The sequence below is a fragment of the Drosophila mojavensis genome, unplaced genomic scaffold (genome assembly GCF_018153725.1).
Source record: "Drosophila mojavensis isolate 15081-1352.22 unplaced genomic scaffold, ASM1815372v1 contig_36, whole genome shotgun sequence".
Taxonomy (NCBI): Eukaryota; Metazoa; Arthropoda; class Insecta; order Diptera; family Drosophilidae; genus Drosophila; species Drosophila mojavensis.
Window position 1 is genome coordinate 6186261 of NW_025318858.1, and position 15084 is coordinate 6201344.

Here is a 15084-nt window from a genome sequence, read left to right on the forward strand (position 1 = left end):
TAGTCTTATACAGAACTTAAAGTTAATGTCAAATTAAATTAAATAATACTTTGCCGTACTACTTGTTAACTCTATGCATATACGGAATTTTCAGGAGTTTTTAAATAAATTTTCCTCGTTAGTTAACAGTTGAGCTGACTGAACGCAGCGCTTTTACTATAAAAAGTACCTCAATAGCAACGCTGCAATTCTTTCACTGGCAACGCTATTTACCCAGAGTTGCTGGTAATAAAAATTTTTTAGCTGGCAACTCCCTTTTCGCACAAGTGTCGCCTGGCGTGAACACGCGGATTTTACTTCGTGGATTTTTCAATTGTTAAATAAGGTAAATATGCTTGCCATCCAACTGTGAATGTATGCCACGATGGCTAACGACTGCCCATTGAACATTATGCAGCTGTCGAAATGACGAAGAAGCGCCGTAATGGAGGACGCAACAAGCACAATCGCGGCCATGTGAAGCCCGTACGCTGCACCAACTGTGCCCGTTGCGTGCCCAAGGATAAGGCGATCAAGAAGTTTGTCATCCGCAACATTGTTGAGGCGGCCGCTGTGCGCGATATCAGCGAGGCCAGCATCTGGGACACCTATGTGCTGCCCAAACTCTATGCGAAGCTCCACTACTGCGTCTCCTGCGCCATCCACTCCAAGGTGGTGCGCAATCGTTCCCGTGAGGCGCGTCGCATTCGTACGCCTCCAGTGCGATCCTTCCCCAAGGACATGGCGCGCAACAACCAGAATAGGAAGTAAATTGATTAAAAGAGGCGGCTTGCTTATAAATACACAGCCAATGTGTATAAACAACAACAACCACAACAGCAACAACAATCCACACACACACTATTGTAAACGCTAGCTACGATTCTTGGATAAATGGCACGTCTCGGATATTGTGCGGCGTGGCCAAATATAAGCATTCGGTTTTTTTAAACAAATCAAGGATTCGTTAATGGGAACGGGCTAAATTTGATTCAGATTCTCTGCTCGTTAGCGAGGAAATGTCGATTAGCTGTGAGAGGTGATGGGCTTTCAGCAGTATTCCAGGTGCTTCCGGTTGCCCGGCGGCTTGCTACAGATGCCGGATACGTTATGCATTTAGTCGTGTGTAATATCTCATTTCCGACTTGCGCCTGCCGTAATTTTTTGTTGCACAGTAGCATTATACTTTGATATAATATAGGATATACTTTGAGGTTAGGTAAAAATGAATGTATTTATATTTTGTTTACAGACATTGCAAGCTGCGCAACATGAATTCCATACAAATTAAAAGCAAACATACATTCCGACCCACACACACGTATGCAAGCAGCGAAGTCCTGCAATTTGTAATCTTTGTTTGTAAAGCGCCGCTCAGCGGCGGTTGGCGCAAGCAACTGAAACCTACACAATAAGTGTAGTATACCAACAGCTGCCGCAACTCTGGCATACTTTTAGGCGGCTGCTAAAAGAAAGCAACAAAAGCAGCAGCAGTAAAGAGAAAAAAATAAAAATGTATTGCATGCTGCTTTTTGGCATACATTTTGCAGAAAACGTGAGCGCAAAGGAAAATGAGTTTGTGCGTGTGTGTGTGCGGGCGTACTTCCGCTTCCTGTTCACCCCTTTTTAGCCCACTCTACATTTATTTTGCGCTTTTTGAACTTGTGCAGCAGTTTGTGCGCCTTCTACACGCTAAATTATTGTTTTTGTTTTGCTTGGCAAATAAAACGTAGCCATAAGCATCTGCCGTTGATCATTTAGCATAAGAGACGAAGAGAGGAAGGGAGGCAGAGAGAGAGAGAGAGAGAGAAACGAAACCTAATGGAGGTTATGGCAAGTGGTCCACAGTTGAGTATTTAAAGAAATGCATATAAAAATATAATATTCTTAATACCCTGTGATATGAATGGAGTCGGGTAGTATTTGTTAGCAGTATCTAACGTATATAAAGTTAAGAAATTTATTTATGGTACGCTTTGCTATAGAGAGATAGTTTGTCCGTTTCACAGAAAAAACATGATTAGTTATGTATGCTGGTGGCTTTGCTGTGAGCATGCTCCAAGTTGTGGCCGTGTACACCGCGGAGCTTGAGCTCGGCACAGTTGCCCGAGTAAACATCATTAGCGAGATGCGACAGCGGCAGCTCCTCATCGTGTCGGGCCGTTTGGATCGCCTGCTCCATTTCCTCGCGCACGCTCTGATCGATGATGCGCAGTTGCTTTTCGGTGAGCAGCGACATGTCGAGACAGACCTTGCGGAACCGATTGATGGGATCCTGACGTTGGCGCACCTGGTTCACTTCCTCGCGAGTGCGATAGCTAGTGCCGGGATCGGACATGGAATGACCCGCATAGCGATAGGTGCACAGCTCCATGACCAAGGGCCCCCGTTGCTGGGCATATTGGACGGCAAAGCGTGTGGCACTGCGCACGGCCAACACATCCTGACCATCCACCCAGATGCCGGGCAGAAAATCGCCCCTGGTGTAATAGTCAGTGTTGCTGGAGGAACGCCAGGCGCTCGTGCCCATGCCGTAGTTGTTGTTCTCGCAAACAAAGACTATCGGTAGCTTCCACAGCTTCGCCATGTTGAAGCACTCAAAGATCTGGCCCTGATTCGCAGCCCCATCACCATACAAGGCGAAGCAGACGCCACCCGTGCCTCGATATTTATTGGCCAAGGCAATGCCCGCGCCCAGCGATACCTGGGCACCCACAATGCCATTGCCGCCGTAGAAGTTGGGCGCATACATGTGCATCGAGCCGCCCTTGCCCTGGGCACAGCCGCTCGCCTTGCCAGTGAGCTCGCTGAGCACACCCTTGGCCGTGGCGCCCATCAAGTAGGCCAGTCCATGGATGCGATAGCCGGCTACCAGATTATCCTCCTTGCGCAGAGCGGAGCAGAGGCCGACGGCGCACGCCTCCTGTCCGGTGGACAGATGACAGAAGCCGCGCACCAAACGCTCCTTGTACAGTTGCGCAGATGCAGCCTCTAGGCGTCGAATGGCCAGCAGCTGCTTCATATAGAGCGCTGCCTCCTGCGCGGTTAGAGCGACCAGCGTATCGGGTCCCAGTTCCAGTTTATACAGCTTAAATTCTAGGAATATGCGCACCAGGCGCACCTCCTCCACATATGGCTCCTGCCTCACAACGCTTGCCTCCTCGTGCCCGGGCGCCAGTGGCCGCGGTAACTGGGCAGCCGTGCAGCTGACGAAGCGTTTCAATGCCCGGTTCACATGCTGCTGCAACTGAGCGGATAGAACCGTTAAGACATTTCGATACATTCTGGCAATATCCTATTGATTTTTTTTGCTTTTCACTTGGATTTAAACTGAAATGTTATGCGTAGTAGGTGGCCGAATATGAATAGAATTGTATGGAGTCTCAATTTCACACAGATTTTGTTTATAAACACAGTTTATAAATTCACAATTTTATCTCAAATTAGACAGAAGAGATTTACTTATGATTTCAGCTGAAGCTGAACGCCGTTGTAGACAATTAGACTGTAGTTCGGGAATCTAGAGATAGTCTTTGGATGGTTTCAGACGCGAAAAATTATTAAAATAGCTAATGCTCCAAGGGTTCAGGGGATCTCGCAGTCGAGCAGTCTCGACTAGAGCTTTCTTACTTGTTGTTTTTTTTAAATTTAATATTAGATTTTCATAAAATAAAATTTCATTTTAATGCTGTATTTACACACAAGCACCCACGCCTAAGCACGCAGTGTGCGCTTACTATGCGAACTTAATTGTTTAATAACTTAGCTTGTGGACGTACGATCTTCATGAAACTTTTAGATTATTATCATAACATATATATGTATACATGTATGTGCCAAAGCACTACGCAATAGCAATACGCCTTTTACAAACATGGGGGTAAGGGGGTAGATAGTAGATATAGGGGTGGGGGGTAAATTTTAACAAAAACCGAAATTGTATAAAATGCATATCAATATACATTCAAAATTTGGAGACTGTAGCTCTAAAGATGTAGGAGATATAATTTTATAACTGATTTTCGATAAGGGTTTTTATCGATAAAAAAAGATCGGGATGAGTTATTGATTTTTAATGATAAACTCGAAATCCGCGCTGTAAATACGGACATTTAAATAATAATTTGTAGTCTCTAGCTCTTCTATCTTCTGAAATCGACGCGTGCATACATACGGACAGACGGACGGACAGACAGACGGACAGAGCCAAATTGACTCAGCTCGTCACCCTGATCAAGAATATACATACTTTGTGGGGTCTGCCACGCCTGCTTCTGCCTGTTACATACATTTCAACAACAATATAACCTGATTTCCCATTGAAAATGGGTTCAGGGTATAAAAATTTGTTTGTATTGAAAGCAGAAGTGTAAAATATGCCAGCATTATGGCTTTACCCGGTTTACTCTATATTCCATCAAAAATAGTATTTACATAAGACTAATGACAATGGGCATTTTATAATTATAAAATCCAAGTGTTTGTCATGTAATTTGTCTTGTAGTTGTTGTTGTTCAATATTTGGACAACCCCGCCCATTTTATAGACATCTGTCGGGCCACTTGAAAGCCTCAAGTGTTTCAAATACACATAGCTCGGTAATTCAAACAAATTTTTTGACGCTCATCTAATGAGGTTAATGTTCGAAGCTCGTTGACTCAGACCCGATCGCTGTGCGCTGTTCAGCAATCTATTTATACGATTTAATGGCGCATTTTGCACAAAAATAAAGTACAAGCCAATTTGAATAGGCATCTGCAGATGCTATATACAGATGTATATATATATTCATATACCGATTCGATCTATAATCGAGGCATTAGTATAATTCATCGCCGGCACTGAGGAAAAGTGCGCAATATGAAAGGCAATTAGACTGTGTGGCAGGTGGTCTATCTATCGACTAGCTGCAGATCATCCTAACTATATCTTTATATAGAAAATACTATATATATAGGAGATATATCTATTAGCGATATTCTGTACGAAGATGAATGAATCGCTAATGCCTCAGACGTTGCATACGCCCGATGTTGGTTGTTTGTCTGGCTGGGCTTATGTTTGCCTCGACTATATAGTATATATATGTATGTATATGGCTGATGTTTAAACGTCTTTTAGTTTTCTGTTAATTTATGCGTGATTTATGATGATATATCCCAGCATGTGGCCGTCGTTTATACGAAAGCCTTGACTGACCCAACCATTTGGTATCATTCGCATCGCCTTTGCTGCTCGATTGTAAGCAATGTGTGCATGATATCTGGCGGCTGTTGGTCTAAAGTTGTACCCTTAAGCATAAGTATATATATGTATATATATATATGTCTATATACTTGGATGCTGCGTCCGCCTATTTGTTTACATGTTTTCTTTTTGGCTTCTCGCTTTTTTGGCACCCGATCAACTTGACAAAAAGCTAAAACATATTGCCTATGTACAGCATGAGCGAGTGAGTACGCAGTGGACACAGTCGCGGTCATCTTTATAAATACAATCCGATTCATTATTTATTGCATATCAAATGGAAGCGAACTTTGCTTCAGTTTGATCTATCTAGATGCTACAGCGTAGTGCTGGGTGTTTCTCGCAAACATTTGCGGTTCTCTTTATGCTGCACATAAATAAATAAATAAATAAATAAATAAAATGAAAAGTACAAGCAATCGCGCAATGATCGCCCACTGGGCGCTTGCTCAATTTTTCTTTTAAATAAACTCAAAATTTCATAGAATTTTCCAAGCAGACGCACTTTACACACACGCACACATACATACACTCGCAGCTGTCCGAGAATGGCCGAAACATACACATACACATCTATGCATATGTGTGTATGTGTATGTGTGTATGTGGAGGAAAAGCATTTCGAAATGTGATTTTTTCGGCTTTTCGGCCAAGAAAATTTCGTGTGCGAATTCAGTGCGACTTGGGCTGCTAACTTGAACGCGTTGCAAACGAGAAAAACATTCGAAATAGAAGTCTTTAACTAAAACTAACATACATATATATGTATATATATATATTTTATATATATACATATATCCTCATCCATCTATCTAGCTAGCTGTCTATATAGCCGAGTGCGGTATATATAGATCTATTTGCTGAGTCTGCAGCACGGGCAAAAGTGAGCAATGCGTCGTTCGTGCCGCGTTTTATTAATAGAAAATTACAAAATTCTTGCGCGAAAATTGTGAAAAAAAGGGTTTTTCCTCATTAGACTCTGCTAAGAAAACCCTTTAAAGACCAGGCCGTTAAAATGTTTTCTCTCTGTGTATATTCAAACTCAATATGCTATAAAAACTATATGCTGAGCATGAATGTGATTGTGTGCGTGTGTGTGTGTGTGTATGTGTGTGTGAATGTGAGCTAGTGCTTTTCAATTTAATGTTACATAAGAAATCGTGATCTTTGTGCAAAAAAATAAACCCAAAAATTATTGAAATTTAATAGAAATATATTCTAAAAAAAATAAAAACATTTTTCATAAATTTTCAGTGTTTTTATGTGCATAGATTGCATTTCGTTTGAAAAATCGTGCAATTAGGCAACAACAACGTCCGCGATAACGATTTACTGCTGTCTCTGTTCAGAGGAAAACTCAAATTTTAATTTTGCAATACAAAAACATAAAACAGGAATCAAAAACAAAAAGCATTATGAGTTCTGGGTAAGTTTTAAAGAATTACAAAAATTAAATCAAAAAATATATATTTTGAATCAATATTTTAAATTGAATACGTTATGGAATCGGATATTAAATCTAACGGTTCGGTTGGTTGTAAGCTTAATTATAATAAATATATATACATATAAACATATTAATTTATTTTAATTTTTTTGTGTGCATATTTATAAATATATTTTCAAAGGAATACGATTTTAATAGGTGATTTTTCTTAGCGAATGATAGGTAAAAGTTTTTTTTACCGAGCTTAAAACCTTTTGTATATACAGAATGAAATCCGTAGCTCATAACTAAGAGAAATAATATTGATTTAGATATTTTCAATATCAAACATTATTCGTAATTTAATGTTGAGAGTAATGAGAATAAAATTTATAAACAAGAAAACACAAAATTTATTTTAAAGCCTATCATAAAAAGTTATAATTTTTAGCAGTTTTCTTCATTAGCACCATAATTGATGGGTTTTTAAGATAATTCCAGAAATTGTAGCAAATTAAATGAATTTTATGTATTCGCCATTTTAAACAAAAACTAATTATTCCGTTGGTTTTTATTTGTAAAAGATTTTGTTTTTCATTTATGTTTTAGTTTTACAAATTTCGATTTATGGAAGACCTTTTGACCTTTTTGAAATAATCCCTTCATTAATATCCAACTTATATATTGTATAATTTCAAACTTGTTTTATTTCTTCCCCCTTTTGCTATTGGTAGAATCATTTAAAACACATTTAAAAATTTATTTATATTTAGCTAGTTTAAATATCTCTAAATGTTTCGAAACTTCTTGTTAGTATAGCCGCCTTGTCCGAGGCGTTCAATTTATACAGATGATAGCAGCAGCTGCTGCCTTTGCCGGCAAATTAAAAAAAAGTAATAAACTTGTGTTTTTCTTCTTCTTGTATTTTGTTGAAATAGAAGTACATATATAAGGAAAAACATATGCACGCTCATAAATAAATACATAGTATCTCTGTATATGTATATGTATATGTATGGATATATCTGAAATATACACGAATGAGCTGTACAATTAAGGTTCATGTGAATTCTGAAGGCCATCAATGGTCCACACCCAAGCTCTAGCGCCCACACCCACGCCCACGCCCATGGCTGAGGGGGCGGCGATGCTGTCGTCTGTCTCTTGCTCTCTCTCAGCTCTTGTTTTGGCAGCCCTCGAGACCGCACGCGCTTGCTGGCAGCCGACATTTTCATTTCGAGCTTTTCTCGCTCACGCGAATTAATTATTTAATTTTCTTATTCTGTTGGTCGATCTCGAATGCTCAGCGTACTCTTAAATTTAGCACACGTGTTGAAAATTTAGCTGTCAGCAGGAGCGGAAGTTTCGTGCCACGCACACAAAAAATGCTCAAACGCTAAGAAAGCAAATAAAGCGAAAGGAAAACTTTCGCGATAGCCAAGAATTTGGCATCAAAATGCATTTATTTTCATTTAATTTTTTAGAGGTTTCTGTGAAAGAATTGATTTATTTTTTGCATTTCTCTGTTGATGTTGATGTTGATGTGGCGCACATAAATTCTCGACTTGACGGTCGTCAAGAAATTGCTTCGCGAAAAAGCACAACAACTACAATACAGTAAAGTATAATGTATATACAAAAATATATTATGAAAATTGGGTCAAATTCATGTACTAGAAAAACACTTTCTGCGAAAGAATGAACAATGAAAATGTCGGAAAAATGTCGAAACAAAAATGCAATGCAGATCATACAGGAATAATATATAAATAAGTAAGAAAAATCGAGTGGAAACTGCTCAACTCAGAGATCCCATTGACCCTGCGAGCTGATATTCTAATGTTTCGTTGCTTCCTTTCTGCATACACAAGAAACAACACATATATTATTACTCGATAATTATCGATTTTCTGAAACGAACTCTGAACTGGCGACAGGCAGACGGAAGGACTAAATCTTCCTGATCAATATATATAATTTATGGGAATTTTCACGCCTCCTGTTTCATACATTTTACAATACCTTTTCCCATTTGCAATGGTATACAAATGTATAATAAATATCTTATATATTTAGAGTTTTGGGTTTAAAAATTCTAAAAATATTATCAGGGAATGAAATAAGCAATGGCTTATTGGAAAACGATATGGGTCTATGATTGATTAGCTTATTGGATTTATAACTTAATGAATTTCGACTTATAAAATATCTATATATAGTCTTCACATAAACATTACATACATCAAAATAAAACAAAAAAATATTACTCAAACCCAATATGCTTCATTCAATTCGTGAGCGAGCATAAATTATTATTTTAATATGTAGAATTTCTCTTGGCACTATTTTGAATGTTTACTTCCAATTTATTCCAATTTGTTACCATAATTATAATTTACACACATACAAACACTCACAAACACAGTTGTTTTTAGTCGAACTTTCATTAATCAAAATCATCTTCTTAACAATTATAATGGTTAGCAAACGATTTGCATAAACTTTAATCTCTCCCTCATCTTAACCATGACTTTCATATGTGAACTTGTAAACGCGTTAAAAAACAAAAAAGAGACAAAAACAAAAAACAAAAGCAAAATGAGAAACGCGTAAAAATTCAATAAATTTTCGTGCGAACTTGAACTAAATTGATATACACTTGATTCGCGTATGTTTTTAATGTTTTCGAAGGTGGTTTTACGATGATGTTTTTGATGCATTGCGTCGATTTCTGTCGGCGACAATTATTTTGACACTTCTTCTCGCCTGCTCTGCCTGCAGTTAATGCGAGTTACTTAAATCGGGTGTGAATTTATTTACTTTACGCATTTTTGCATACAAAATTTTAAGTGGGATTTTTTCATTTTTTTTTGCCTTGCTTTTGTTGTTGGGAATTTGCAGTGCAGCGAGTTCAAGTGTGTGTGAAATGACCGTGAATTATGTATCCACAAAGAGTCAAAATAAACAGAAGGCAAGTGTGATGGAAAGAGATCAAAACAGGGCTGCAAATCAACAATTTGGAGCTGACCTAACTTAAAATTCTTTTGGTTTGATCTCCTGAAACTGACTTTGCACCTGCTGGGACCGGGAGATACCCTGAACCTTGAAAGTCTCATAGTGTCTAGAATATGAAATTCTTTTCTTTTTTCAACGTTGGACTGAAGGAGCATGGTAACCAAAATTTAAAAATTGAAAAATTGAAATTGTAAATGAGGAATGAGATAATGGTGCTTCTAAATTTACATCGAAAACTTTAAGTCCTTAGCTTTTGTGGTTCAAAAGATCCTTACGAATGAAAGGACGAACGTAGGGACGGACGGACAGACGGATAGGTCTAGATTAACTCAGCTCATCAGCCTGTTCAAGAATATATATACCTTATAGAGTTCTACTACGCCTACTTTTGCCTGTCACATTCATTTTCGCATTTCCAATGGGTATGAAAATAAGCTTAATTAATTAATGTATATAAATTTTTTAATGGATGAGCCTTTTCCTTAACTTCCTTCTTTTTATACTGAATCTAACCTTTTATTGCCTTTTGACCTTTCCTCAATTGTAGGCAGCGAAAGCATTTGCATTTGTTTTTCTAACAAGCTTGCGTCGTTTTCTCAAAAATTGCTACAATATTTCACAGTAGGCCCAGAGAGCTGAACAATTTGTTTACGAGTCAAAAATGAAAAAGTGCAGGCGAGGCGGAGCCAGCATAGCCGGCTGGCTGACTGTCCGCCTCCTGCGTTCCCCAGCCACATGCGGCCAAAGCTGGAAAATTTATTTGAAAACAGAAAAAAAAAATATATATATTAAAAATAAAAATATATTCGTATCGAAGAAGAAATATAAGCACAGTTGATTGTGCAACAGGCCTGCGACAGACTTGCAACTGCAACTTGGACTTGCACTTGGAGTCGGAGTCGGAGTTGGAGGTGGGCGCCAAGTTTACTTTCACTTAAGTCGCGCCGCTGGTGACCCGACAGATTAATATAAATAATTATGATTCCAGCCGGGCAGCCCGACTGTCTGATGTGCTCATGTCATGCAATCAGCGCAGCGTCCAGGCCAGGCTGAAATGACAAATGGAAAACGGGTTGCATGCCACAGACGCAGCTGAAGAAAGCGACCAAAATGCCTCATGATGAATGGCCTCTGTGCGTCGCCATTCAATTGCCGATTCCCGGTTGCCGATTGTCAAAATTGCCTTTTAGTGTTTTGCCTTTGTAGTCAATATTTAATTTTGGATATTCCATTTCAAGGTCGCACATGATTCAGATAAGATCATTGGGCAGCGGCCCTAGGCTTATCTCTCTTGAGATTTGCTCGTGTTGTTTTTATTAGTTTTCCTCCTCTCGCCTTTTTTTCTTTTAATGCCTGCGGGGGTGTTTATTTAAACAGTTTTTTATTGTCGCCTTGGCAGTTTTTTTTTTTTTTTTTTTTTTTTTTTTTTTTAGTTTCTTGCGTTTTCTTGTATATTTGGCAAATGGCGCATAAATTGTATTTTTTTTCTTCGAATTTTCAGATTTGTTTTTGCTAATTAATTATTTGACATATAATTAGCGGTATATTTATGTATTTACCTTTTGTCTATTATGTGATATTGAACTATTTAACATTAAAGAAATATTGCTATCAATTATAGACAATTTATTAAGTTTATGCATTGGTATATATAATATTAAATGAACGATTTTTGTGATTATGGGATTTATATTCATATTTCCTTGATAAAATAAGAGCGAAAGCTGACGTTATATTGTCGGATCCCTTATCTTCATTATTATACCCATACATATATTTGTATATCCATTCAATAATATGTATTACTTCTAAATATTAATTGCCATTTATATATATGATTATGTTAAACAATAAATTGCAAAATAATAAAAATAATAAAAATACACAACGTATTCGATATATTATAAAAGCATCAGAACAGTTAGTTAGTTAGTTATTATTATCCGAGGGAATCTGTCTCTGGGCTTCTCAGTGCTGGATTGTATAAATCCAAATATGTTTATATGCTAGAGAGAGAGAGAGAGAGGAAGAGACAGAGAGAGAGGGAGAGAGGAAGAGACAGAGAGAGAGAGAGAGAGAGAGAGAGAGAGAGAGAGAAATATATCGGATGCTGAACGTAGTACCGGGAGTTACTGAATGAGAGCACTATGTTCTATGGTTAGTGATGAGAATGAGATCACTATTTAGGTCATCTGGACAGGTTCTTATGCTAGTCTGTGCACGAAGAGAAGCGAGTAGCAATTGACGTTCTAAAAGCAGCAGAAATATACAATAAAAATCATACAATTAGAATGGAAGATGAACAAACTGATATGCATACATATGTGAGGGAGATTGACTACAAAAAATAAAGAGATGGCAAAATCCATTAAATCAAAATGCGAAATAGTGAAAGAAAATAAGAAAAAGTTTGTCCCCTCAAGCAATCTATGTCGCTGAAATCTGGTATTGTATTAAGTTCATAGAGAGTACTTATGGGAATATATTAAACTTAATTAAACTAAATGCATAAGACATGAAATGAGCTCGACACATAATAATAGCCCATTGACATTAATTTTAATTACATTAATTCATATAAATTGGATCGGTTGTTCTAGAAGGACTATGAAATTAAGATTCTTTAAGGTAACTGAGAAATGAATAGAACATCAGAAAACTTTAAGGATTGCTTTATAATTCAATAAAGATGAAAGATACGGAAGGAGTCGACTAATACAAAAATAAAAATTTTCGGTTCCAGCTTAAAGGCAATATATAGAAACTGCCAGAAACCAGAGTTTGCTTAAATAGAATTCTGATATACATTATAGAGTGTCGAAAATAGCATTATACTATTTATTATTATAAATATATGTATATATATATTTTTTTTTTAATTGTTTTTTTTTTTTTTTTTTTTTTTTTTTTTTTTTAATTTTGCAAAGCTGTCCAAGAACTCATTCAATCTCATTATAAATTTTAAAATGATTTAAACCAGTCAAAAACAAATTAGGCCAACAAAATAAGTCGGAAAATTTGTTTAGAAAACAAATTGTTTGGCAAGAGAGAAAAATCATTTAGCAGCTAATTTACTCCGGCCACAGTCGATATCAATGGCCATTCAATTAGGTAGCCCTTGTTGATTGATTGCTGAGCCGGCTGTCCAGAGATCTGTGGTTGTTGTAAGAGTTTGGTATCTATCTGTGTCTGGTGTCTGGCTGGGCGCATTCGAGTGTGACCCACTTTTCGGCGAGCCAAGAAATTATTGAATGAATAAGTTGAAACCAATTTCTGACAGCTAAACAACGTTTCATTCAATAACAACAACAACAACAAGAGCAAAGTATTATTGACAGGCACTCAGGCCCGCAAGAGTGCGTCAATGGATTCGATAGTTTTTTTTTTTTTTTTTTTTTTTTTTTTTTTTAGAGGTAGGAGGGAGGGCGGGGGTTAGTCTGTGGGCCAGCTGTTTGGCATCCGACGGCGTTGAGTCATTGGGCGTCGCTTTGACGATTCTCCTGCGCTTCGAACAGATTCGGCTCACCCTGCAGCACCACCTTGAACTGGAGCTTGCAGCGGTCGCCGGCGGTGCAGTGCTCCCAGACGTCCGTTGCCGTGTAGATCAGGTAGTCCATGTTGCTGTGGAGCAGCTCCTCGCTGTCCAGCAGCGGGGGATCCAAGAAATTGCGCAGGCAGCGCACGCCCCGCACCTCGCGGCCCACCGGCCCGTTCAGCAGGCTGACATGGGCGCTTACCCGGCGCGAGGCCACCGGACTTATCATATAGAGCACGTACATCTGCTCCAGATTGGGCGCCGGCGGGCTGATGTACATCATTAGCAATATGGGCAGATGATTCACGAGCTGCAGCTCCGGTCCGATGGGACGGCTGCAACTCACTCTGTTGGAGCCGGCATACGCAATGACGCCCACCACGTGATTGCAGCCGGGCGCCAGCTTGGCCAGGTCCAGGTCGTACACCGTGTGCCAGTCGGCGCCAATCTCCAGCATCGAGTCCTCGGGCCGATGACGCATCAGCACATGCGCCATCAGCTCCTGGGGCGTCATCTTCAGGTAGCAGCCCTTCACGGGGCATTTGGCTGGTATGCCATCAAAGAGATCCAAGTGGGCGAACGCATTCTACGAGGAATTGATATGGATATGGAATGTTGTTGATGCAGCAGCTGGGTCAAGTGACTTACCATAATTTGGAAAACTTCTCTTCTAAAACTTCGCTCAACGTAATTATAAACTTCAGCTGCCACGAAGGATTCGTGACGACAGTTGATGCAGCCCTAATAGTTCTTTTAATATCGATTATTGGAAGTTTGAAACCAAATTTATTGCGATGTCTTTATTATTAATCCACATATTTTGTCAATATGCAATATACTTTTAGTATATTGAAGTTATGAATGACATATAAAATTATTTGAAATTTTTTAAAATTGTGAGTCTTTGTAAAGTCCGACATCATCGTAGAGCAAAGTTGAACTACCCGAGCTGAAATATACGTTTTTATTTCTTAACAAACCGAGATTCTTCCGAAGCTAAAATTTTGATAGCCCTATTAGCCATATAATCGTATGTGTTGTATGGTGGTACTACTAGGCGCTACTAGGCGCTAGTCGAGTTATGCAAAATTAAAATTGAAATAGTATTATTTATTATGAGTGAAGTACAATATAATATATGGAATAGTTGTAGACAGACCGACATACATACATATATATGTATATATATATTCTGGGTAGTGTATTTAAATATCACAATATCTTTTCAGTTCACTGCAATTGCGTTTTTATCGTACTCAGTTTACCCTATAATACAGGGTGTCTCTTTGGAGGTTGAAAACTTTTGATTGGCAGCACTTTATATGAGAACAGCTGATTGAGTTGCTTTTCGTTAAGTTTGGTTTGACTGGTAGACTTATTTATTCTTACTTATTCTACGGCAAAACAGCAGAGCGAATTCAACTTAAAGCTTGTTTAAGATCCGTTATTAGTTTATTAGTTTTGCTTCTGAATTACATTATTTATCAGTGCAATTTATTTTCCTGTCAGTTTGCTTGACATTTCAATTTTAACATGTCTGATGAACAATGCAAAATACATAAGTAAATAAAAATAAACTATATAATTAATAATTCTTCTACAATGTATATCTTTATCGTCTAATAAAAAGAACACATATATATATATTAAGAGTCTACACCTATACCCAAGTCCAAACTCAGCTTAAGCTTCTCAAATGAAGTATTTAATATTAATATTTGAGACATAAAGTATCAGTTATTGTGTAATTAGATATTTTTATAAGATATCTTAAACAATGAACTAGATTAATGATCAAGGATTATAATCGTGTCTAGTACAACTTTGCTGCTTTTGTTATTCGCATGCATAACATATATAAATATGCATTTATATAATGTGA

General features: G+C 38.1%; 3 protein-coding genes across 3 annotated transcripts; 1 reads left to right on the forward strand and 2 right to left on the reverse strand.

Annotated features, from left to right (window-relative positions):
* Positions 1-214: 214 nt before the first annotated feature.
* On the forward strand, positions 215-935 carry LOC6576114 (40S ribosomal protein S26). The gene is made up of 2 exons (XM_002002078.4): positions 215-325; positions 398-935. The coding sequence occupies exon 2, from the start codon at positions 406-408 to the stop codon at positions 748-750; it is 345 nt and encodes a 114-aa protein (XP_002002114.1). The 5' UTR covers positions 215-325; positions 398-405; the 3' UTR covers positions 751-935.
* Positions 936-1901: 966 nt separating this feature from the next.
* Positions 1902-3374, reverse strand: LOC6576115 (pyruvate dehydrogenase E1 component subunit alpha, mitochondrial). The gene has a single exon (XM_002002079.4). The coding sequence runs from the start codon at positions 3260-3262 to the stop codon at positions 2000-2002; it is 1263 nt and encodes a 420-aa protein (XP_002002115.1). The 5' UTR covers positions 3263-3374; the 3' UTR covers positions 1902-1999.
* A 9563-nt stretch (positions 3375-12937) lies between these two features.
* LOC6576116 lies at positions 12938-14147 on the reverse strand. The gene is made up of 2 exons (XM_002002080.4): positions 13851-14147; positions 12938-13788 (listed from the first exon to the last, which is right to left on the reverse strand). Exons 1-2 carry the CDS (start codon positions 13851-13853, stop codon positions 13141-13143), a joined length of 651 nt encoding a protein of 216 aa, XP_002002116.1. The 5' UTR covers positions 13854-14147; the 3' UTR covers positions 12938-13140.
* Positions 14148-15084: the final 937 nt, after the last annotated feature.